Raw genomic sequence first — 26640 nt, 5'->3', positions numbered from 1 at the left:
TTTGATAAAGGGGCAGGTAATGTTTAGATTTTGTGGGCCATACAGACTCTGTGGGCCATCACAACTCTGCCATATGTAAAGGAGTTAACGTGGTTGTTCTCCAATAAAATTTTATTCACAAAAACAGGCAATAGGCTGGATTTGGCTCAAAGCCATGGTTTGCAGACACCTGCCTTAAAATTTCAGTAATATCACCAAAATCACCACCTTAAAAATATAAGTCAAGTAAGTTCAATTCCCTTCTCTATAATGTGAAAAGGCTGGATTAGATTATCTCCAAAGTCCCTTCTAGTGCAAACATTCTTAGTGTTTGCCAGAGTTGACTATGGCATCTCTCCTGGTAGTTTACTTCATGTCTGGCAAAAGTACAGCTGTTGCCTCTTGAACAAGCAAATTAAAAATTCAGTGAAATGTACTCTTTTATTTCACAGAACTGTTATCATAACTGCTATTGGGTTATATGCTCAGAGATCATCTGCCAAGGAAAAATGCAAAAGGTTCATGCTGTTCTGCAGTGTTAGCAGCACATGGCCATTAAGGAACCTCATCTGAAAAGACCGATGATATTTATTAGACTAAATTAGGATACCCACACATTCAGCTCTGCATTTGGTCTAGCTGAATTCTGTTACTTGAGTAGCAAGCTGTTCAGGAAGTACTTTTTTTTCCTTAAGAAAAATCATTTTATTGATCTTTTACCATACAAAATTTATTCAAATTACACCCATTTGAAGTGGTATGATCACAGCTAGAAAACAGGTCACTCTATAACAAATCTATTTACAAAATCCATTATAAAAGCTTTTTTTGGTTTTTTTTTACATTATATTACATATTTTCTTCTTTAGCATACAACACAAAGCTAAACTGATTAGTAGTTTGCCTACTCACAATTTGGTGAGAAATAATTCCTTTTTACAAAATCATGTATCTCGTTGGAAAAGAAATTCCCACACCCTGACAGTTCCCACACCCACAATTCAACTTACTCTGAAAGACATCTTCCTTCAAATCCTTCCTTCTCATACACACGGGTTGTCATGCACACACTGAATTCTTTTCTTTTTCCTGAAAGTTTAAGCTTTAAATACTACAATTTTATTTACAGATCTACATATACAACAAAAATGAAAACAAAAACCATAATAATGAACAAAAAAACAACAAAACAACACTTTTAAAAAATTACAAACCAGCTAGAAAGTATTCCAGCAGTGTTTACAAATTAACCGCTATTTTTGTACAAAATTGCTAAATAATGAAAAGGTGAGTAGACTGCATATCAACTTAAATAAAATTATTGCTATGCACAACTCTGTACATATAAACACATACCTAACACTGTTTGACAGCTCATGTGTTGCCCTTTATACATTTTATTTTCTAAGGCTCGTGCAGTCATAATTCACACACTGTAACTTTTAGCCATTTCATGTGTGAGCTTTAATAGCAGCAACTCATTGGTACCAGGAAACCTGCATACTTAGTACTTAAATTAACGCAAATGTTGTAGTACGAAACCACATTATGTGCCGCATACTAAGTCAAAAAGAAAATGACTTAATGAAAACAGGATACAGTATGGACATCTAATTAATGTACAGCAGTTAAGCCCAGTAACTGGGGAAAAAAATCTTATTCATGAAGGAACTTTTAAGACTTATTAGTAATCCTTTCATTTTTAAAACAATACGATGTTATATTTTGAAAAATTTCAACAAAACACACAACAATCTAGCCAGGTGAGCTCAGTCTTAAGAGTTTGGAAAAAATCATCTTTGTGCAGCTGGCAAAGAGAATTACACAAAGCTGGAAGCAGAGGCAGCTAACCAGATGAGATAAATATAGGAAGTGGGGAAAACTTGGCATAGTTTCCCATACAGGAAAAAAAACCCCACAGTGCATTTCTAGTTGGCACTTAACACAAAGCTCCCTCTCCCTCCCCGACCCAATACTTCATAGGGGACCACACCGACATTTTGTACCGAATCCAGTATGTGTGAAGGGAGGAGGCCAGAAAAGGAAGCAGGAAAACCAGTATGTTTTTGGAGCCATTTTCTGGTGCTTAATATTTAATCTTCCTCATCTTTCCCACAAACCAACCCATTTCTCGCTTATTACTGAGTGTGTTCAGATCTAAAGTTTTAGTTTGTTTCTATAGTTTGTTTTGGGTACAAGCCATCTTCACTCAGCAACTAGAGCCCTCTCCTGGCTAATCTCCCTTTCTGTGCAGCCCATCTCGCATAAATATACCCTATACATAGCAGCCAGTATCCTCTGCTTTAGTGTTTGCATTGGTCCTCTCTGCTTCAGGAACTTGTTTGGGTTTATATCCTATTGTATGGAATCTGTTCTGTGTTTTATGGGGTGCAGTTTGCATCAGCATTCATTGTTTATATTTGTCATCAAATTTTTTCCCCCTCATTTCTGATGGACTGGCTAACAGCTGTAATTCTCATCACTGCTGGTTAAAAAGTGCCACATTTTAAAAATAAGAATTCTAAATAATGACATAAATGGAGCCCCCAAAATAGCTCTCTCTGATATAGTATTTGCTCTTATTACTAGCCTATTTTTTAATGAATAATTGAATGTACCTAAACTGAACAAACTTCTCAGGAAACAAATTGGTATCCTCAAAACAAGGGTAATTAATTATATATTTTATACATCACTGGAGACTGATATATCTTAATTGAATAAACTCTGAAGTTGATTGAAGATAAATTAAGATCTCTATGATTCAATGACAAGAAGTCAGTAGTGGCATTGCCCTGATGATCCCTTTTCTCTCATAACAAAATTATAAATATTCTTGTTATATAATAATCTCACTGAGTTTATGCTTAGTGTGATCAGTTCCTTTGAGCCCCATTAATACTGAAAGAACAGGTAAGATCAAATTTTCATAGCACAGAGTAACAGACATCTTTGAGAAATAGCTGTTGAAAATAATAACCATCTATGCTCCTATTAAAAGTTGGCTGCAAACAATAATAAACACTTCTATTTACTGTGTTCCCTACTCGTTTCAGACATTTAATACATATTTTTAATCCTCAAAGTGACCTTCTGATACAGATATTATTTTATCCAGTAGATATCTTTAAATTGCTGGGACAGAAGATATATAAAAATACTCTAGAGACTTTCTTCAGTTAATTGAAAAATCTAGAGAGAAGTCACACTACAGGCAGTATGTGATCCAGCAGCTCAGGCATGTCACCAAAGGCTAGTCTCTTTCCTTCACTCTTTTCTGCTTTTCATGAATATATCTTAGAATGCTTTCATCCTAAGGCTGTCAATCTTCACAACAGTATGTGATGGCATGTTAATGTCTGCTTATACTTCTTTCCTGGTACTTTTGTCAAAAAAATTTTTTTCACTCTTCAAGCATCTTTGATTCTCAGTGGTATTTAATCTTCCTAAAATTTGTGCCTTTTCCTGAACCAGCCACTTGGGCAGGGGAATAGATTTAATTGATTGGGTTAGGTCAATCTAGGATCACACTTATTATTGAGGGTCAGGTTAATACCCTCCAAAACGGTAGAGGAGCAGTCCCATAAAGGAAATTGGGATGAATCAGGGAAAACAGATGTTATACAGCGAACAGCGAGTCCCTAATATAACTATTTCTCATTTGTTTTTTATAAAATACTTTAACAACAACAATAATAAATAGTAATAGTATTTATTGTGTGTACTACATACTAGGCACATGCTTGATACTTTAGATACATTTTAGTCTTCAAAGCCTCTTGAGAAATAAATAGTATTAAATCTATGTTTTCTAGATGTTTAGAATGATTGAAGGCCACATGGTTAATCAGACCTAGGTCAGTCTGACTTAAATGTCCATGTTTTTTCACCAAGTCATGCTATCTGTCTAGTAAGCCAAAAGCTGACTATTAAAAACATTTTAAGTATTGTCTTAGAAATTTATTATTATAGAATTTAGAATTTATTATAGAATTCTCTGGAAATAGTCTATCCCATTTTGGTTTAATGTGCAGCATACCCATATAGAAATAAATCTTGATAAGCCAGAATTAATAATGGAGAGTGAGGTTTTGTTTTGTTTTTGGTTTTTTTTTTGCCCACATTGAGCACCAAGATCCTTATTGCAGTGGTCAGGTAGGATATTCTATGCTATATGCATCCATATACATTATATATATACCTGTGTGCTGCATGTATGAATGAGTATTGCATAGATTACAAATTATAAGAGATGTTTTTATATTGGCATTTAATGAAAATGACAAAAGAACAAGTTGAAAAGGACAGGCTCTGCCTTCTAAAATAACTTCACAGTGAACATTAAAGACTATGTCATCCAATGTCAATCTTCAGTTCATCACTTAATGGTGATAATTGAGTATTGTGCCTAAAGGAATATCTCTGGCCCAGTGAGTTATTTTCGAGGTATCCTAACTCTAGTTCCATATTCTGCCCCCCTGTGGAGTTTATTTCTTGCTTCAGGGTTCTTAATGCTTGTACTTGCACAAGACTTGGGCTTTCAATAATGATTCATAATTATTTAATTTTTATCAAGGTCTTTGCATCCCTCTAGTTATCTGCAAAAAGCTGACTAGGCTTGTGGAATGGTGGAGCTGTGTTCCTTTGCTTAGTATTACTATGCCTGTGGCTTAAATAACTATAAACTGGAAATAAATTAAAATTTAGTTTCCTAGATTTAATGACTTTAAGCAAGAAGTTGTTCTAAGGCAGAAATATTGTTGGATTAACTACAGAATAATCAGAAACCCCTTCTGTATCTTTGAATGTGTTAGAGTATTTGGAAAGAATTGTATATAACTCTACCTTCCTAGTACTTTATTTACTAGACATGAGTTTTCATTCAATATTTAATGCTATTTAAGTGTTGTGTTTTTCTTTATTAATATGTTATGTAATATTATTAAACAATATTTGGCAATTTGTTGAATAAGTTTATTTGTTAAAAAAATTTATTGAATAATGATCGTAGTCAGTTGGGAGTACAAGCAGTTATATCAATAAGTAAATTTTTAAAAGGCAGGAGGCAGATGAAAAAGTGCTAACTGGAAAAAAATATTATCAGAATTCTACAGAACAACACTGGGGTTATGTCATGTGCTGCTTTTAAATCAAATTGCAGAAAAGATTATTTCATTGAAAAGTTATTCTATAGCTCAGACAAGATACTATGTGGTTTCAAAACCAGAAGGGTACACGTTTTCTAAAACAGGTACATATCTCTAACAAAAGAATTATTATGTGAATATTGCTTCAAGTAATAGCTTGAACTAAATATTAATTTCAAGTCTATTTTAATAGGCATTTTGGTACCTATTAAAGTTGATGAATTAGTGGAATTTTACTTTTCACAATTGAAATCAGGTTTTCTTCCAAATTTTAAGTAAAGCTTGATAGAAACTATTTCACTCTTCATCCTAGTAATTGAATATATTTGGTATTTACTTAAAAGAACAGGAAAATAATTGACACCATTAAGTTTATGTTTAAAGCATTTAGTTTATTTGATTTTGTTAATGCCTCACCTAAACTTGTATAATACTTAATATGTGAGTAAGAGAAAAGGTTAGAAAAGAAGCGAAGAATTAGTATTTACTTAAAAAGAACAGGAAAATAATTGACACCATTAAGTTTATGTTTAAAGCATTTAGTTTATTTGATTTTGTTAATGCCTCACCTAAACTTGTATAATACTTAATATGTGAGTAAGAGAAAAGGTTAGAAAAGAAGAGAAGAATTAGGCAGATGTTTATTTTCTAGGTACGCTCATTAAGGAAAAAGCCATTAAGTCTTCACCTCTATAGCTTTTCTACTTTAGAAAGCATAAAAATACCTGATGATGAAAGTAAAAGGAAAAAAGTCAAGAAATGGTGAATAAAATGCTAATCCTTCTTGCAAAATTCTGGCTTAATATCTGGGGACTTAATAGAGAAAGTGGGAAAGATTGTTTATAGAGAATATGTATTTTAATATACTTTAACTCTTTTTTTAATAGTGCAATAAACTATAAAGTAAAAAGTAAAATAAGCTGAAGGTTTTAATGCTACATTAAGAATGAATGCAAAGTTTAATGTTGCATTATTCAGTAGGGTAGCCACTGACCCTATGAGGCTCTTGAGCTCTTAAAATGTGGCCGGTGCTTCTAAAAAACTGAATTTTAAATTTCATTTAATTTTAACTTAAAATACTGATATTGATTCAGTTATTGGAAAATTTTAGGCGTGTTTGAAATATCTTGGGTATGTAAATCTACTTTTCAGTTGTAACTTGAATGAAATCTATAGATCAAATATTTCAGATGAAATTTACATCTAAATTAAGATGTGCCATAAATGTAGAATAAATACAGTATTTCACAGAGTGTGATTTTAAATGTAAAATATCAAAAATTTTCAGTTGACACATGTTGAATGTTTTGGATATATCAGGTTCAAGAAAACCATATTAAAATCAATTGCACGTTTTTAACAAGCCTTTTTAAAATTGTGGCTACTAGTAAACTTCAAATTACTACTTGGCTCATGTTATATATGTCTTGAACCATAACGGTTTAAGTTTTTCTAAGACCTCACTGGAATTTATTTGATGCACAAAATTGCAATCTGGGTCAGTGAGTAAATCAGGCCAAAATCATAGCATTTTCCTTTTTCTCTCTGTCTGGACATTGCTAACAATTATGGTGGTGTTAATAGTCTTATTTTTCAAGCAATCACTGAATCTAATAGCTAATCCAAAGTAATTTACTTTTTAAAGTAGCTTTTATAATTTACTTTTTACATACTCATTTAACTCATAATAATATAGTTTTTATTTGGTATTAGAAAAAATCAAATTCCATTGAAAATTTTAGTGAAGCAAATTCGTAAAAATAGTGCTAAAGGAAAAAGTATGTTTTTGAATATAATTGTGACCTAGATAATGTACAGTATGAAATATTTAAAGTACTTAAACTGTATGTAGAAGAGATTATGGTGTTTTTTTCTAATATGATGTTTTTTTTTCATGTTTTCTTTTATCCTCACCTCAAATTGGGCAAAAAGCATGGCCAAATGTGTAATGCATTCATTTTTCTCTATCAAATATTCCTAATAGATCAGAATAGATGATACATGTTCCTTTCATCATAACTTTGTCTCATTGTTCATCTGTTAATTCCTCTAGGAGGTGATTTCCTCTCCTTTCTGAGAAAGAAGAAGGATGAACTAAAACTCAAACAGTTAGTGAAATTTTCACTAGATGCTGCTTCTGGTATGTCCTATCTTGAGAGTAAAAACTGTATACACAGGTAAGGAGAACATTTTTAAAGCATTTTTTGGTTTTATTAATAGAATGCTGGAATACTGATGTATTTGCTATGATACAGAAGCTAATTTTCATGAAACTTAGGTCTTTTCTTGTTGGTTTCTGTATTTTGTATGAAAATGTCCTCTTCTAGTTGTTTAGGTACTTTATAGGAACACTTGTTTTTCCTCTTAACTTGAAGTGAGTATGTAGTTAGACAATGATTTGCCTACTAGTTAGAATTTGTTATATAATAATCATGAACAACAGTAACATGGAATGTACTACAATTTAGTAATATAAGAAACTACAGCCTTATAATCAAATAAGATTGTTTCATGTGTTGTCTATTCTTATTTTCCAAAGAAATTACATATAAACTTGGAAAAGCATAGTTGTAAAACAGCAATTCATGACATTGAATTTGGTAAAGGGTAAAAGATTTTCAGACTTATTTAATGCTCTTTGGGACAAATTAATTTTTTCTTTTCATTTTAGTACTTCACTGATTATGCCATTGTATTGAGAAAATAAATGCTAGTTATTTCAAAGGAGATTTTATTTTTTCTGATTATATGTAGTGACCTGGTGTTAATGTTTTATGCATTGTGGTTTTAGTTGCTTGTAACTGAAAGTGCTTTTTAGTGCTAAATGTCAGTACAACTTATGATTTGTTGCAGAATTAATGTCAAATCCTAAATATGGCTAAGTATAAGTAAGCACAATGAAGTGGAGAACTGATGCCATTTTTATGCACCAGAAACTGTGCATAATACTGTTTAAGGTGGAGCAGGGTTCATTGTTGGATTGCACTGTCGTAGACTTTATCTAACTGGTTTTGTTACTAAAATATACTTTTCTCTAAAACGTATCATTGTCCAGGCTTTGCTTTAACATTCTAGTGAGGTTGTATAATATGCACGTGCCTGTAATCCCAGCTACTCAGGAGGCTGAGGCAGGAGAATTGCCTGAACCCAGGAGGTGGAGGTTGCGGTCAGCCGAGATCGCGCCATTGCACTCCAGCCTGGGTAACAGGAGCGAAACTCTGTCTCAAAAAAAATAAAATAAAATAAAATAAAATATATATATATATATATATATATATATATATATATATATATATATATATATAAATTAAAGGAAAACAAAGTTACCTTCACCTTAACTGTACAATACTTATCTTAATAGATATTTTTTACTTAATTGCCCCAACCCCCATCCCACATTTTAGTTACTGCTCAGCTTTATTCTGAAACTATTATGACCACTGTTTAAAATATGGTTCAACAGTTGCACATATTTTAAAATTCATTTCTTTGGAGGTACTATTTTTTGGAAATTAAGAACTAAAAATAAGACATTATCATTGTATTTCTGATTTACTTTCTGTGACTATAGATAAGAATTGACTTAAAAGCATTTGATTCTAGATAAAAATTTTGCTATCATTAATTTCATTAGTGGTAAACACTGTGTTAAAATTAACCGTAACGGCTTTGCTCTTCATTTGGAGAAAAGTGTAATTTTGATTGCTGAGGTATTGAGGTGCTTTAAATTCTCTCTGGTAATTACTCATTTTGTCTCTGATTTCTTTCATACCATTAGACCACCTGTGGTTTTAAACTGTAATGAATATACATTATTGAAACTTTTATTAAATTGTCAGTTACCATGAATATTCTTTAATTTCTGGGGCATTGCAGTTAAGGGGCCAATTGTTTCAATCTCTTGCTACTTTTTGTAGTGATTATTTTATTCAAAAATGGATCTGTGTAAATGCCTGTATCATGATAATTGAAACTTTTCTACATTGTAGAAAGCATTTAGCTTTTCTGAATTCATTTTCCTCTCTAAATCATAATATTATCTGCTATAATGTTATTTTCCCATTTTGCTTTTTAAGAATTTTCATGCATTAAAAAAATTTTTAAAGTAACCCTTTCTTGACTGCATATCCTAGCAGGCTGCACATAGACCTATGCCATTTGCCTAGTGGGATGGTTTCCCAGTTGAACATCTTGAACAATGTCAGTGAGAGCGGGTTTGATAAATAGGTTTCAGCACTAGCACCAACTTTTAGTGAAAGGTAGTGGCTCTCCATGTATATGTTGAGAAGAATTCCAGGAACAGCCACAAAGAGTCCAGTGATCAATTAGTCATATCTGCCAGGGTACTCACGAGTATTAACACACATGCCCCAAATTTGTCATCCTTGGCATAGAATATCTTCTTTTTGTCTTTATTCTTATAAATACTTTTCTGGATGTTGAAAAATGTTATGACTTTTCCTTACTGGTCATAATATAGCAATAATATAATATTTTTCTTTAATTACTTTCATTGAATTCTTCTAAACTATCTGCTTTCATATTTCCTTGTTAATCATGAGTGCTAGATGAATTTTATGGCATCTCCAACTTGTGGTTCTTTGTTCCTCTTTAGACTCATTAAATGCTCTTTTGGATAAATTAATTTTTTCATTTTAATACCTCACCAATTTGTAGTATTGTATTAAGAAAATAAAATATTCTTTGTGTTGAAATTTTCTTAGTAGTGAAAAGTGCTGTAGAACCCTGTTTCTATGTGCCAGCCTATGCAGCTCTTTATTCGGGAATAGTAGTCATTGCAATAGAATTTTTCTTGATTTAGAGTTAAGACATAGATTGTGTTTTTGCTCCTAAGAAATATCAAAGAAAAACATATAGGATTTGATATAGTTAAAAGTTTTTTCCTCACTGAAAAAATTTCTAATGAAGCATTTCAAAAATTAATTAAAACAATGTAAAACATAATTAAAAGTTCGTTTTGTTTTTCAGGTAATGAGCAAAGGTACTAAGTCCCATTTTTGATATGCCAAAACATAACAAAAATAAATGCACATCTATGCATTACAAAGTCTGTGTCCAATAAATCCAAGCAAATATTTCAAATCTGCTTTACATTATTTATTAACTTACAAATTTTGTCCTGTTCACTGATTGGAGGTCACCGGAACTCAATACAAACTTGAAAATATTTCCAATTTTCTTTTCCCAAAATAATATTTTTAACTTTTGAGGGACACATATTCTTTCTTTAGCTTTGTTTTGATTAATATGAGACGAGAAGAGCAATGTTTCATTATAGGAAAACAATTATGACAGCTATAAAATGGAAAGAGGTTACTGCATTAAGAAATGACTTGCATTTAGAAATGTTCTTGTTTTAATTTCCATGTAACTTGAGAAGAGTTCTCTTGCTACTTTAAGTTTCTAATGGAAACTGTTTCTGTTTACAGCTTAAGGATTGTTGTATAGTTGGAATTTTGGGTTAGTTTTAATCAACGGCATTTTCTTTAAAACTATTCTACAGGCCAGTGTGAAATTTTCTTTCCTACTTGTACTTTATAAACTGTTTAAAATACACTGATAAACTTGATGGTTAGTGTACATGTGGTATGTGTATGTTTACTTACAAAGGGATGTTCCTAGATGGTTAGATGTCACTCTATAAAGAATATTCTGGTTTTGAAGTTAGGGGATTCAGGATTGACATTATACTTGATATATGTGATAATGGCATTCATGTATGGTTTTTATATTCTCAATGAATCCCACACACTGAATCTACTCTACTGCCTTGCACAATAGAGGTATCTTCTGATTAGCTAGGAAAGTCAGGGCAGAAGGCCAAATAGTATTTGGTGTGATGGCTAAGCTTATATTCAGCATCTGGACTCTGTAATGAGCAAAAACAGAAGAGGGTTCTGAAGGCTGTGGAATATAATTTTAGAAAGACAAACCAAGAGGTTTTCGTCATTTAATGAACAGTTGCTGAAATACAGCAGCATTTTGTTATTACTTCTTGATTTAATTAGAGCTTGAAAATTTACTTTTTTCATTTTCATATACTATTGTTTAGAATACCCCCTTATGCTTTATCTGTTAATTAAACACACAAGATTAGCATACAGAGGTGATAATCTCAGTTAGTTGACTGAGCATTTCTGACTGATTTTCTTGTTCTAACATTTGATTATAATTTTGAATATATTAAGCTGTATTTTTATTTTTAGCTTAGAAACCAATTTTGCTGAAATACAGAGAGGACCGCTCAATAATTTTAAATGTGTCAAGAATATATAGTCCTTCTTTAGCCCTTTTCTTCTATTACAAATTTGGTATTGTATATGCAGTGCAATTATCATATAAAAGATAACACAAGTGAATGCCTTTATAAAAATTATTTATCCTACTACTTTATTCAGTGTGAAAATTTCCCACCACTAGTTTTACTCATTTTAATTAAGCACTTTTCTCTTAAGATCCATGTATAATATGTTTCCAGGAATGAAAAAGAGAACTTCCTTTATGTTAGCCAATTAACATTTTGGCTTGGGTTAATGTATCAGCATATCTAGCTGCTTCTTTAGGAAACAAAAATGAGAGATTTGGGTCAGAGGATAGTAGTTAACTTTTGATTTATGGTTACTGGTAAGAAAGATGCAGCATATGCAGAGACTGTTCAGGACTTAAGGGCAGTCCAGTGAACACACTGAAAGTCATTGAGAGTGAGAGGAGAGGGAATGAAGGGAATAGGAGTACATTAAGGCTATTTCATGGTTGGGTTAGGGCTAGCCATGTCCTGTGTTACACAAATATGATAGAAGAGAAAATTGGCTGATGTCACATATTCCTCCTTATTTCTGACTTTTTTCCAGTCAATTTCAGTAAGTACATTTTGGATTCAGAGTGTCAAAAAAGTGATCTTTTACATTAAACAATTACAAATGATTACAGTTACCTTTTTCTTTTAGGGAATATTTGATTACAAGGAACAGAAACTACTTTAAGCCATAAGAGTTTTTCTTTTAACTTTTATTTTAGGTTCACAGGGTACATGTGAAGGTTTCTTATACAGGTAAACTCACCTCACAGGGGTTTGTTGTACAGATTGTTGCATTACCCACATATTAAACCTAGTACCTAGTAGTTATTTTTTCTGCTCCTCTTCCTCTTCTCACCCTCCACCCTCAAGTAGACCTCAGTGTCTGTTCTTTCTTTATTTGTGTCCCTATGTTCTCATCCTTTAGTTCACACTTATAAGTGAGAATATGCAATATTTGGTCTTTTGTTCCCATATTAGTTTCCTTTATCAGCTTCTAGTCAGTCCTCAACAAAAATTTGTTGAATGAATGAATGAATGAATGAAGTTACTTACTATGCTTCGTTTCTTCCAGTATAAAATCAGGATGATAATATTCACTTCAGAACACTGATTTGATTTAGAGAAGGCAAGGCCACAGTATCTGAAGGCTCTCATCTCCCCACAGCATTTCAGGGAGACCACAACTTAACAGGAAGAAATCATACATCCCCAGACCATTTTAAGATTAGATTAAGTTGTCTGTTTAGCTGACGACACAGAAATGTTCCAGGAAAAGATGGCCACATAAAGCAAGAGTTGATGCAGGATATTTCAGTTCACTCTACCGTGGTCCCCAGAGTTTCTAATAGTGACACTATCTAAAAAGGGTAGGGCTTTGTTGAATCTGAGATGCTCATTTTCTTGCCAATTATACGCCCATTCAGGGTATACTTATACTTCTATGTATTTTTGTTGAATGGAAAGTTTTCAGCATGGGGCTATACCGGTTTCTGTGCCAAATCCAGCATTAACAAGGTTGAATCCTCACTTCTGGGAAAATGCAAAGTTAAAGGTGGGGTGTCTCTAGACCCTGTATCTCTGTCTCCACCCATGTTTCCATAGTCTGCTACCTTGCTTTCATTACCCCTTTACCTAAGTGTTACCAATACTGAGTATGTTTGGGCCAAGCATTCTTCAAGATTCTATGGCTGTAGTGTTGAATGAAACAAAGCTCTGCCCTCAGGGAACTTTAGTTAATTGGGGAAGTTGATAATAAACACATTTTTTAAAAATAATAAGCAAATGTAAAATGTTCCATGTGTTGATAAGTGATATAGAGAATAATAGGACAAAAAAGAAAGAGATGGTGGAGATGGGCACCATTATATATAGGGTGTTAAGAGAAGACCTAAGGGAGATAAAAGAGCGAGCCATGTGAATGAATATCAGTGAGAAGAGCCTTCCTGGCAATGAATGTTGGAACTACAAAAAAAGACAGACGGGGCATGCTAGGTGTTTCAAAGTAGGCCAGCAAGGTCAGAAAGTTAGGTCAGCTGTTGTTGGCTAGATCACACAGGTCTTATAAGCCATTGAAAGGGCTGTAGCTTTTAGTCTTCACGAGGTGGGAGTAATTGATGGCAATTTGATCTGTCCCAGGTTTACGAATAATCAGTGAAATTCTTTTTTATATTTATTGTAATAATTTTAACATATTACTGCTTCAAACAAAAATGAGCCAAATGAAAGGAAAATATAACTCATAACTTCCTTTCTACTGGGAAGCTACTATATGGTGATTACTGTGCTACTGGTGATATAATCAGGAGCAAGATGGACAGAATAGCATTCCTCCTGGCACTGTTTACCACAGTATTCTTCTAATGGAAGTAAAAGTAATACCTTGAAATTAATGGCGCTCAGGATCTTTTCTACAAATTTTGTATTTAAGTTGGGTATATGTTTCCCAAATAAGTTCTAGATATTTTGTTAATAGTATCCTAGTTCATAGACCCATTGATTTAGAGAGATAAGTAAAATTAAATATATGTATAATTAATATAGGGTTATATTTTCCATCTGGGGTCTCTGGTTTTATGACTTGTGAATGAACACAGATAATTATTATTTACCTAAGTGAATAACTCTGTTGTTGCTAATTAATAAAAACAACAGATTATGCCTAATTTTTGGAGAATCAGTGTCATCTGTAGAACTAAGGTGACATGAAAGAGAAGAGGTCATTTATTTACTATTATGTTTGGTATAGAAAAAGGCCATTCCCTTCTAAAGAAAGATTATGTACTATAAAGCAAAATAAACTCTACTATATAGGCTCATGCAAAAACAATTGCAGTTTTTGCCATTGGAAATACTGGCAAAAATCACAATTGCTTTTGCACCAACCTTATAAAAAAAAATATGTGTTAGTTCATTCTCACACTGCCATAAAGAACTACCTGAGACTGGGTAATTTATGAAGAAAAGAGGTTTAATTGACTCACAATTCCACAGGCTTAACAGGAAGCATGATTGGGAGGCCTCAGGAAATTTACAATCATGGCAGAAGGGGAAAAGGGAGTAAGCACTTTCTTCACATGGCAGCAGGAGAGAGAAAGAGTAAGGCGGGAAGTGCTACATACTTTTAAACCATCAAATATCATGAGACCTCACTATTATGAGAACAGCAGGGGGAACACCATCCTCATGATCCAAACACCTCCCACCAGGTTCCTCCCCACCATAGGGAATTACAATTCAACATGAGATTATAGTGGGGACACAGAGCCAAGCCCTAAGAAATTCTTGTATAAAATAACTTAGAATGGTTACTATTTGTGGTCTGGTGTGCCTATTTTTACTTCTTATGGACAGATATTTTTATTATAGAACAAAAACACCTGATTATTGTGCCCTTAAATTCACCTTTTAATGCTGAACTTCTTTTATCACACAGTTTGATTTGCTTTTTGTGGGGAAAGAAGTAATGCAAATTTGCTGTGAATGTTTTTCAGTGGGCGTTTTTCACATAGTAGTAGTTTAATAAACAGCTGACCTAATGAATGAATTGATAAATTAATGAATACATCAAATAAGTCTGAAGTGTTGATTGATTGCTATTAGATGACTAAAGACTTTATAGAACAATAATTGTATTTCATCCATAAATGTTAATCTTCCATTTTTAATTTTTACCAGTTGATTTCTTTATAATGCACAGAGGGAAACAGAAATAATTATATATCATATAAACTTGTATACATTATACATACAGTCCAAAGTTCTTTTTCTGTCACAAGTTAGTAAAGCCTTTGGAATACTTAGAGCATTTTTTGAATTGTTTGAATTCATCCAGGCTTATAGTGTGACATCGTCAGTGCCCTTTTTAGAATACTGTCATTCTCCGAGGGTCAGAGAAGGTGAATAATATCCTACTTCAATCCATTTTCATCTAATAGTACTTATTTTTTATATTGACTCTGCCCTAGCTCACACAATGCTCAGGGCTTACGAAAGAAGCAGTGGTTTCTAACATGCCAGAAGTATTAATATTTAATGTGTTCTTTGAAACAATTGACAGTAAACAACAGGTATATTATTATTTATAAGAATGCTTGGAGACAGATCCAAGATGGCTGATTAGGAGTAGCTCAGGATTGCAGCTCCCACTGAAAGCACGGAGGGTGAGTAGACACCACATTTCCAGATGGATTTTTATTGCCCACAGACCAGGAGATTCCCAGGTGGAGGAGCTCCACGGGCCGCCAGTGCAGCTGTTTTTGCCGGCGTGGCTGTTTTGGCTGGTGCAGCTGTTTTGGCTGACACCCCAGCATGGCGGTTCTCCACACAAAATACTTGGGTCCGGGAGACCTTTTAGCTTGTGATGGAAGCTCCTGGGAGACAGAGTCACCAATTCAACTGAAAAAAAAAAGGGCTCTGAGGCAGGGAGCCAGGTGATCAGGCTCGGCTGGTCCCAACCCCACAAAAAAAAAAAAACAGCAATCTGAAACACTCTGGATTGAGAGTTTCACAGCAAGCACAGCTGAACCAAGAAAGGTCCAGCCCTGTGGGGGAGGGCGTCCACCATTACCGAGGCAGTTCACCACTACAGAGGTAGGCCGCCATTGCTGAGGCAGCCGGCCATTGCTGAGGCAGCCCGCCATTACAGAGAGAGTCTGCCATTATACAGGTGGGCCACCATTGCCAAGGCAGTTCTAACTATACCTGTATAAACAGTACTGCAGGGAAGTTCACACAGCAGCTTGGCAGAGCCCACAGCAGCTCAGCAAAGCGTCTGCAGGCAGACAGTGACTAGGCCGCCTCCTCGCTGGGCAGGGCAGCCTTGAAAGAAGGCAGCAGCACAACAGAAATTCATAAATAAAGCCCTAACTCCCCGGGACAGAGCACCTGGTGAGAAAAAAAAGGGGGGGGATTTATGAGTTCTGCTGCAGCAGACTTAAACGTACCTGCCCAGCAGCTCTGAATGAACAATGGAGCTCACAGCTTAGCACTGGAGCTCCTATAAAGGACAGACTGTCTCCTCAAGCAGCTCCTTGACCCCTGTATATCCAAAGAGTCACCTCATAAAGGACAGCTCAGACTGACATCTGGCAGGTATCCTAATGGGACAAAGATAGCAGAAGTAGAAACTGGTAGCAACCCTTACTGTTCTGCAGCTGCTGCAGGTGATCCCAAGACAAGCAAGGCCTGGAGTGGACCTCAGCAGTCCTAAAGCAGAGGGGCTAGACTGTTAGAAGGAAAACTAAGAAACAGAAAGAAATAACTTCATCATCAACAAACTGGACGTCTACTCAGAGACCCAATCTAAAAGCCAACAACTACAAAGACGACAGGTGGATAAACCCACAAAGATGGGAAGAAACCAGTGCAAAAAAGGATGAAAACACTTAAAACCAGAACTCCTCTCCTCCTACAAGGGATCACAACTCCTCACCAGCAAGGAAATGAGACTGGATGGAGAATGAGTGTGATGAATTGACAGAATTAGGCTTCAGAAGGTGGGTAATGAGAAACTTCTGTGAGCTAAAAGAACATGTTCTAACACAATGCAAAGAAACTAGGAACCTTGAAAAAATATTTGACGAAATGCTAACTAGAATAAACAACTTACAGAGGAATATAAGTGAATTGATGGAGCTGAAAAACACAACATGAGAATTTCACAAAGCATGCACAAGTTTCAACAGCAGAATTGGCCAAGCAGTAGAAAGGATATCAGAGGTCTCAGATCAACTCAATGAAATGAAACGAGAAGGCAAGATTAGAGAAAAAAGGGTAAAAAGGAATGAACAAAGTCTCCAAGAAATATGGGACTATGTGATGAGACCTAATCTACGTTTGATAGGTGTACCTGAATGTGACGGAGAGAATGAATCCAAGTTGGAAAATACTCTTCAGGATATTATCCAGGAAAGCTTCCCCAGCCTAGCAAGGCATGCCAGTATTCAAGTCCAGGAAATACAGAGAACACCACAAAGATATTCCTCAGGAAGAGTAATCCCAAGGCCCATAATTATCAGATTCACCAGGGTTGAAATGAAGGAGAAAATGCTAAGGGCAGCCAGAGAGAAAGGTCGGGTCACCCACAAAGGGAAGCCCATCAGACTCACAGCAGATCTCTCGGCAGAAACCCTACAAGCCAGAAGAGAGTGGGGGCCAGTATTCAACATGCTTAAAGAAAAGAACTTTCAACCCAGAATTTCATATCCAGCCAAACTCAGCTTCATAAGTGAAGGAGAAATAAAATCCTTTATGAACAAGCAAGTACTCAGAGATTTCATCACCACTGGCCTACTTTACAAGAGCTGCTGAAAGGGGCATAAACATAGAAAGGAACAACCAGTACAGCCACTCCAAAAACATACTAAATGGTAAAGAGCATCAAGACAATGAAGAAACGGCGTCAACTAACGGTCAAAATAGCCAGCTAGCATGAAAATGGCAGGATCAAATTTACACGTAACAATATTAACCCTAAATGTAAATGGGCTAAATGCACCAATCAATAGACACAGACTGGTAAACTGGATAAAAAGCCAAAACCTATCAGTGTGCTGTATTCAGGAAGCCCATCTCACATGCAAGGATACACAAAAGCTCAAAATAAAGGAATGGAGGGAGATTTACCAAGCAATTGGAGAGCAAAATAAAGCAGGAGTTGCAATTCTCGTCTCTGATAAAATAGACTTTAAACCAACAAAGATCAAAAGAGACAAAGAAGGAAATTACATAATGGTAAAAGCATCAATGCAACAAGAAGAGCTAACGATCCTAAATATACACAGACCCAATACAGGAGCGCCCAGATACATAAAGCAAGTTCTTAATGACTTACAAAGAGAGTTAGACTCCCACACAATAATAGTGGGAGACTTTAACACCCCATTGTCAATATTAGACAGATCAACAAGACAGAAAGTTAACAAGCATATCCAGGACTTGAACTCGGACTTGGACCAAGCAAACCTAATAGACATTTACAGAACTCTCCACCCCAAATCCACAGAATATACATTCTTCTCAGCATCACAGTACAGGTACTCTAAAACTTACCAAGTAATTGGAAGTAAATCACTCCTCAGCAAATGCAAAAGAATGGAAATCATAACCAACAGTCTCTCAGACCACAGTGCAATCAAGTTAGAACTCAGAATTCAGAAACTAACTCAGAACCGCACAGCTTCATGGAAACTGAACAACTGGCTCTTGAATGCTGACTGGATAAATAATGAAATGAAGACAGAAATAAAGATGTTCTTCGAAACCAATGAGAACAAAGACACAACATACCACAATCTCTGGGACACATTTAAAGCTGTGTCTAGTGGAAAATATTTAGCAATAAATGCCCACATGAGAAGTAAGGAAAGATCTAAAATTGACACCCTATCATCAAAATTGAAAGAGCTAGAGGAGCAAGATCAAAAAAAAAAAAAAAACTCAAAAGATAGCAGAAGACAAGAAATAACTACAATCAGAGCAGAACTGAAGGAGACAGAGACAAAAAAAAACCCTTCAAAAAAATCAATAAATCCAGGAGCCAGTTTTTCGAAAAGATCAACAAAATAGACCACTAGCCAGATTAATAAAAAAGAAAAGAGAAAATAATCAAATAGAAGCAATAAAAAAGGATAAAGGGGATATCACCACAGATTCCACAGAAATACAAACCATCATCAGAGATTATTACAAACAACTCTATGCACATAAACTAGTAAACCTGGAAGAAACGGATAAATTCCTTGACACTTGCCTCCTCCCAAGCCTAAACAAGGAAGAAGTTGAAACCCCAAATAGACCAATAACAAGATCTGAAATTGAGGCAGCAATTAAGAGCCTACTACCGAAAAAAAGCCCAGGTCCAGTTGGGTTCACAGCTGATTCTACCAGACATACAAAGAGGAGCTGGTACCATTCCTTCTGAAACTATTCCAAACAATCCAAAAAGAGGGAATCCTTCCCAAATCATTTTATGAGACCAACATTATCCTGATACCAAAACCCGGCAGAGACTCAACAAGAAAAGAAAACTTCAGGCCAATATCCATGATGAACATACATGCAAAATTCTTCAATAAAATACTGGCAAACTGATTGCAACAGCACATCAAAAAGCTTATCTACCATGATCAAGTAGGCTTCATCCTGGGGATGCAAGACTGGTTGAGCATATGCAAGTCTGTAAACATAATTCACCACATAAACAGAACCAAAGACAAAAACCACATGATTATCTCAATTGATGCAGAGAAAGCCTTTGACAAAATTCAACAGCACTTTATGCTAGAAGCCCTCAATAAACTAGATATTGATGGAATGTATCTCAAAATAATAAAAGCTATGTACAACAGACCAACAGCCAATATCATACTGAATGGGTGAAAACTGGAAGCATTCCCTTTGAAATCTGGAACTAGATAAGGATGTCCTTTCTTACCACTCCTATTCAATATAGTATTGGAAGTCCTAGCCAGAGCAATCCGGCAAGAAAAAGAAATAAAGGGTATTCAAATAGGAAAGGAGCAAGCCAAATTGTCTCTATTTGCAGACGACATGATTGTGTATTTAGAAGACCTCGTCGGCTCAGCCCAAAATCTCCTGAAACTGATAAGCAACTTCAACAAAGTCTCAGGATACAAAATCAATGTGCAAAAATCACAAGCATTCCTATACACCAGTAACAGACTTAGAGCCAAATCAAGAACAAACTGCCATTCACAGTTGCTACAAAGAGAATAAAATACCTAGGAATACAACTAACAAGGAACATAAAGGACCTCTTCAAGGAGAACTACAAATGACTGCTCAAGGAAATAAGAGAGGACACAAATAAATGGAGAAACATTCCATGTTCATGGTTAGGAAGAATCAATATCGTGAAAATGGCCATACTGCCCAAAGTAATTTACAGATTCAATGCTATCACCATCAAGCTACCAATGACTTTCTTCACAGAACTGAAAAAAACCACCTTAAACTTCATATGGAACCAAAAGAGAGCCCGCATAGCCAAGTCAATTCTAAGCAAAAAGAACAAAGCGGGAGGCATCACACTGCTGAACTTCAAACTATACTACAAGGCTGCAGTAATCAAAACAGCATGGTACTGGTCCCATGACAGAGATATAGACTAATGGAACAGAACAGAGGCCTCAGAGGCTACACCACACATCTAAAACCATTTGATCTTTGACAAACCTGACAAAAACAAGTAATGGGGAAAAGATTTCCTGTTTAATAAATGGTGTTGGGAAAACTGGCTACCCATGTGCAGAAAGCAGAAACTGGACCCCTTCCTGACACCTTACACTAAAATTAATTCCAGATGTATTAAAGACTTAAACATAAGACTTAACACTATAAAACCCTAGAAGAAAACCTAGGCAAAACCATTCAGTACATAGGCGTAGGCAAGGACTTCATGACCAAAACACCAAAAGCGTTGGCAACAAAGGCCAAAATAGACAAATGGGACCCCATCAAACTCCACAGGTTCTGCATAGCAAAAGAAACAGTCATTAGAGTGAATTGACAACCAACAAATTGGGAAAAAATTTTTGCAATCTACCCATCTGACCAAGGGCTAATATCCAGAATCTACAAAGAACTAAAACAGATTTACAAGAAAAAACAAATAAGCCAATTTGAAAGTGGGAGAAGGATATAAACAGACACTTTACGAAAGAAGACATACATGAGGCCAACAAACATATGAAAAAATGCTCACCATCACTGGTCATTAGAGAAATGCAAATCAAAACTACATTGAGATACCATCTCATGCCAGTTAGAATGGTGATCATTAAAAAATCTGGAGACAATAGATGCTGGAGAGGATGTGGAGAAATAGGAACACTTTTACACTGTTGGTGGGAGTGTAAATTAGTTCAGACATTGTAGAAGACAGTGTGGCAATTCCTCAAGGGCCTAGAAATAGAAATTCCATTTGACCCAGCAATCCCATTACTGGGTATATATCCAAAGGATTATAAATTGTTCTACCATAAGGACACATGCACACGAATGTTCATTGCAGCACTGTTTACAATAGGAAAGACCGGGAACCAACCCAAATGCCCATCGATGACAGACAGGGAAAATGTGGCACACATACACCATGGAATACTATGCACCATAAAAAACGATAAGTGTGTCCTTTGTAGGGACATGGATGAACCTGGAAAGCATCATTCTCAGCAAACTGACACAGGAACAGAAAATCAAACACTGAGTGTTCTCACTCGTTGGCAGATGTTGAACAATGAGAACACATGGACACAGGGAGGGGAACATCACATAGTGGGGTCTGTTGGGGGGAAATAGGGGAGGGACAGTGGTGGGGGTGAGGAATTGGGGAGAGATAGCATGGGGAGAAATGCCAGATATAGGTGATGGGAAGGAAGGCAGCAAATCACACTGCCGTGTGTGTACCTATGCAACAATCTTGCATGTTCTTCATATGTACCCCAAAACCTAAAATGCAATAACAAAAAGTAAAAAAATAATAACAACATAGCAACAACAACAACAAAAAAAAGAGTGCTCAAGAGGCACATATTTCATTTAGCTTCTTTCTCTCTTATATGCCCTCTCCCCATTCATTATGTAAATTTGTAAGAAAGTGAATGCCATGGCTAGAACAGTGCCAGGGTACTTGGTTCCATACATTTAAGATGGAGAGCATGCAACAAGTAACATCAATTCCCATTGAGTAATATTTCTCCCTTTAATCTTTTTTCATAAATAATATAACTTTCATTTATTCTTTCCCATTTCAGCATTTTTCTAATAGCATTCATTACTGTTTTTAGCACTTAAATTCCTATTTGACTCTTTAAAATTAGGCTTCTGTTTACCTATATAAATTAATGAAGGAATAACATTTAAAAATTGTATTCATTACTTAAGATCTTTAAAAACCCCATGCAGAACATAACCATACGAGATGATATACAAATCATCTATAAACCTTTTTATAACCATATGAAAACATATTTGGCATGTCATTTAGGTAGTTGCCCTTTTAAAAAAATTACATGGTGCCATATTATAAATTAAGACTTACTTTTTCTCAAACATTTATTATGTGAAGGAAAGAAAAGTGTTTTTCAACAAAGTTTGATTTTCATATGAACTTTTACTTAAGTACATGTCCTACTAGAAACAGGTGTTATTTGTTAATTTCTATATTTTTGCTTTTATATATCTCATCTGGTCAAAGTTCTCACTTTATTTATAATTTCTAAAGCCTCTCTATATCTCACAAATTACATTTGTAATGCTGGGCATTTAAGATGGGGCCTTTGACGTCTGGTGCTGAAAAGTCTAGTATGTGTGATACACATTAGCAGATGTTCATCCAAGAGAGCATTTAAAAGTGGGATTGACACCATCATGAGTCTGCAAAAGGCATCCCAGAACAGGTGATATTTGAACTGAAAGTTAAGAAGTAACTACAGGACGGTGGAAGAGAAGAGAGAAATAATCAATTAAGAGAGAAAGAAGCATGGAAGTAGAAAAGAGAATTTCAAGACAGTGAAAGGAAATCAATCTGACTGGGTTAAATACTGACTTGAATTGCAACCAGGGAGGTGGCAGGGACCAAACCCTGTGAGGATAGGCCACATTGGGAGGTTCATCTCTACTCTGGTTGCAATGAGAAGCCACTGTAGGGTTTTAATTAGAAGAAATCAGATTCATGTTTCATGTAGATCACTCTGGCTGTAGTATATGACCAGACTGATGGAAGAGTAGATACAGGGAAGAGAAATTTTTAGAGAGGGTGTTTTCAAAACATTTTCCAGGTATCTGGTTTGCACACCTGGATAATAGGGATTCACTGAGGACACACTGGAGCAAAAAAATTTTTTTTTCAAATGGAGGGAGTGAATGGTCACAGTGAATGAATATTACGAGTTTAAAATTTAATTTGGGAGATGTTGATTCTGAAGGACCCATAAAATATTTATGAAGCTATTGAGTAGACAGGTGAGGATTTAGAACCAGAACTCAGGGAAACTGTTTGACCTCCTGATGACAATGTGGAAATAATGAAAGAATAAATAGATGAGTGAATCAATGAAGCTTTGAAATAATTAGTGAATCAATGAAAGACATATTTCAAGCTAAGAAAATAACATGGAAGAATATATCTGATTTTCTGAACTCTACATATATGTTTGAAAACTCACAGTTTTGCCTCTAGATTTTTAAAAGGTGGAAATTTGATAATTTATGATAGTAACACCCAATATTTGTTATTTCTAGTACCATTAGTGCAGTCTGGCAGAAAAGTAATTCTGGAATACTGTTTAATTGATTTATTTGCTCACTTAAGTAACTACTCTGGTCAAGTGTTTTCTTTAAAATTTTAAAAAGTTCCACAAATAATAGCAGCAACTAGAAAATAAAAATGAAAAATATATTAGCATTGTTGTCAGAAATTTCTCCAGTTCTGTCCAAATAAACTACCAGTAGGAAAAAGAAATTCATAAAAGTAACATTCATAAAAATAAAAGTATTTCTTTTGGAAATTTTTCTTAGAGAAGAAAATCAGGAGAGTAACTGATTTTTTCTTCTTGAGAGTCTTGCTAAATAATTAACAGAACTTCTAGTAAAATTTGAAATAACATAACAGTGAAGTATGTTAACAGGAAATACAGCTTGGTACTGCTATTCTCCAGTGGCCAGAATTTAACAATGGCAACTACAAAACTGTCTCTCACTATTTTTTTACATCTCAAGGCATGCATATTGGTTCACCTAAAATAGAGACATCTTCTTGGTTTTTCTATGATAAAAACAAATTTAGAGACAAAAATAATTGTCTTGTGAAAAAAGTATATGAATTAATATCCAAAGGCTTTTTCTAACTGTCACCTGTTATAAGAGAGTTAATGGTAACCCACCTCGCAGTCACTGTTGTTTTAAGGTTAAATTAAGAGATAGAAAAGCCTTTGAGAAAACTAAATCACAGTTCAAATTAGAGTAGTATATGAAATTACTATCCAGTTGTAGATGAAGAGGGAGTTAGACACCAAGGTATATTAGAAAATGAAAAGAAAACAAAGATGATGAAGGAATAAATGGGTTGAAGAAGGTACAAGTTAAAAAGAGTTTGAATTGGATTAAATTCAGATAGTGATCATTATTCTAATTAAGAATGTAGCCTCTTTATATATCCACTGCAAAGGAACCCAGTGTCAACTGTAATGTAGCTGAGATAAAACGTACTGTTGGCATCCAGTGCCTGTCATCTCAGTGGGCTGTCCCTGGTGGGCCACTGCTTCAAAGAAGGTTCTGAGAGAGATCACTATGCCCAGAGGGGCAGGTGGGCAGGCAGGCTGGCTCTCTCTCTCTCTCTCTCTCTCTCTCTCTCTCTCTCTCTCTCTCTCTCTCTCTCTCTCTCTCCGCCTCCATATTTCCACCTTCAACATTTTATTTACCTGGAAGAAAAATGCTACAACATTAAGAAAGTTTTAGCTGGTGTGTTTGGGCCTTAGTTTTCTTGTCTTTATGAGGAGAGAGGGGAATTAGCTTTTTTCCCATTATCTTTATTAAATTGCTGTTTTAGAGTTTAGTTGAACCCATATTAGGAAACATTTGAAAACTGCTTAAAAATGAATGTCTAATGCAGAGGTGTCACTGCAGTTTCCAGCAGGGCAGTTTCTAACTTCCTATTCTTGATGCGGTTAGTCTGCATCCTCCTGCAGAAGAGTAGACAGACAGTTTTCTGATCTGATATATCAAATATACAGCCTTTTCTCAGTAGTATGAAACCTTTTACCTTTTAACAGATATCCATGCCCTCTTGAATCATCTGTCTTTCCTGATCCATCTGCCTGTCTGGCTGTGTTTTCTACTGCAAGAAAACGTGGCCATGGTCTATAATCCTCTGGGTTTTGAAAAAAGAATACGCTCCCATCACTGCTGAAACTAGAACCAGCCTGATGATGTCAGAATAATATAAAGTTCATCTTCCACAATTGCTCAGTTAATAGTAACAGGTTAATAATATGAGAGGGGCTTGCTGGAGTGAAAACTGGTTTTTTTGGCCTGATCTTGATCTACCCTAGGAACCTCTGCTTACATATATATGACTTGAAGACATCGGGAGTCCTAAATTAAGCAGGAGGAAAAGATACAGAAAAGGTGTGGATTATATTTACCTACTCAAATATATTTCTTTTCCTAATTTTGTAAACACTAAGAAGCAAAGGGAAGAGGATATTTCAGTAATCTTTTTATATTACCAGATTAAAAGATGTGAGAACCACTACTTTTAAGCAGTATCTGTGGAAAGACATTCTCTTTTCACTTCTTGGGGCAACAGAAATTGACTTAAATTTTTCATATGAAACTCTTCTTTTCAAGCTACTGAGTCCTTCTGAAGTTGTTTGCTTTATATGTACATGCATGCACAGCACAAGCTGGGAACCTCTTGAAGGGCAGAACTATATTCATGTTGAGGTCCTATTCCCCTTGCCTAGCACAGTGCCTGACACATAGTACAACTGAGTAACTCATGCATAAAAGAATTAATGGTAGGTTACGTCTTAAGGAATCTTAATCTTTTCAGCATAAAGTATGTTCGACCTTTGTAAATGCTTACTCATTGATAATGGCATTTAGTGGAAAAAGACGATTTCCCTAATTTGCTCCAAAGAGCATAAATTAAAACTTAAAACATTAAACATTATCTAATGTTAACTTAAAACATTATCTAATGTTAAATTATTTACTATGCAAGAGAAAAGTCATGGGAAATAGATGACAGATGAAACAAGATTTAAAAAAATAGAAAAGCCATTCTTATGCTATTGCCCTTAATGCTTTCTAAGTAAATGTGCTAATGATGATTGGTGCTAAGTTCACATTCTTAGAATTGAAAGTCTGTGTGTCCACTCAGTGAACTGTATAATGGAAGTGATGGGTACTTACTTCCCTAGTCACTGAACTAATGTCCCTCACTTTAATGTTAAAGGACTTGATTAATTTCATTTATAAGCTATGTCTTTTGTAACTACTATATATGCAAATGGTGATTGTAGCATACCCAGGACTAAATTTAATATAAGTAAATTATTTCCCGTTAGCTATCAATTATTGATTTTTCATTTATCACTTTTGAATTGTGAAATTCTGCAGATGTTTGAGTAGAAAGAAGTAAACTTTATTAAAATAATATTTAATATAGAT

At 35.0% G+C, this 26640-nt stretch overlaps 1 protein-coding gene across 9 annotated transcripts in view; it reads left to right on the top strand.

Annotated features, from left to right (window-relative positions):
* Positions 1-26640, top strand: part of FER (FER tyrosine kinase) — a 530899-nt gene that overhangs the window by 402996 nt on the left and 101263 nt on the right. For all 9 annotated transcript variants that reach the window (XR_013532179.1, XM_078365065.1, XM_078365066.1 and 6 more), the window contains one exon: positions 7180-7303. Coding sequence is in view for 8 of the 9 variants with exons in the window: in XM_078365065.1 (XP_078221191.1) it covers positions 7180-7303 (124 nt within the window). In the remaining variant the exon portion in view is untranslated. The remainder of the gene's footprint in view (positions 1-7179; positions 7304-26640) is intronic.

Source organism: Callithrix jacchus, chromosome 2 (genome assembly GCF_049354715.1).
Source record: "Callithrix jacchus isolate 240 chromosome 2, calJac240_pri, whole genome shotgun sequence".
In the NCBI taxonomy this organism is placed as follows: domain Eukaryota; kingdom Metazoa; phylum Chordata; class Mammalia; order Primates; family Cebidae; genus Callithrix; species Callithrix jacchus.
Note: the sequence above shows the minus strand (reverse complement) of the source record. Positions and strands in the feature narration are given on the sequence as shown.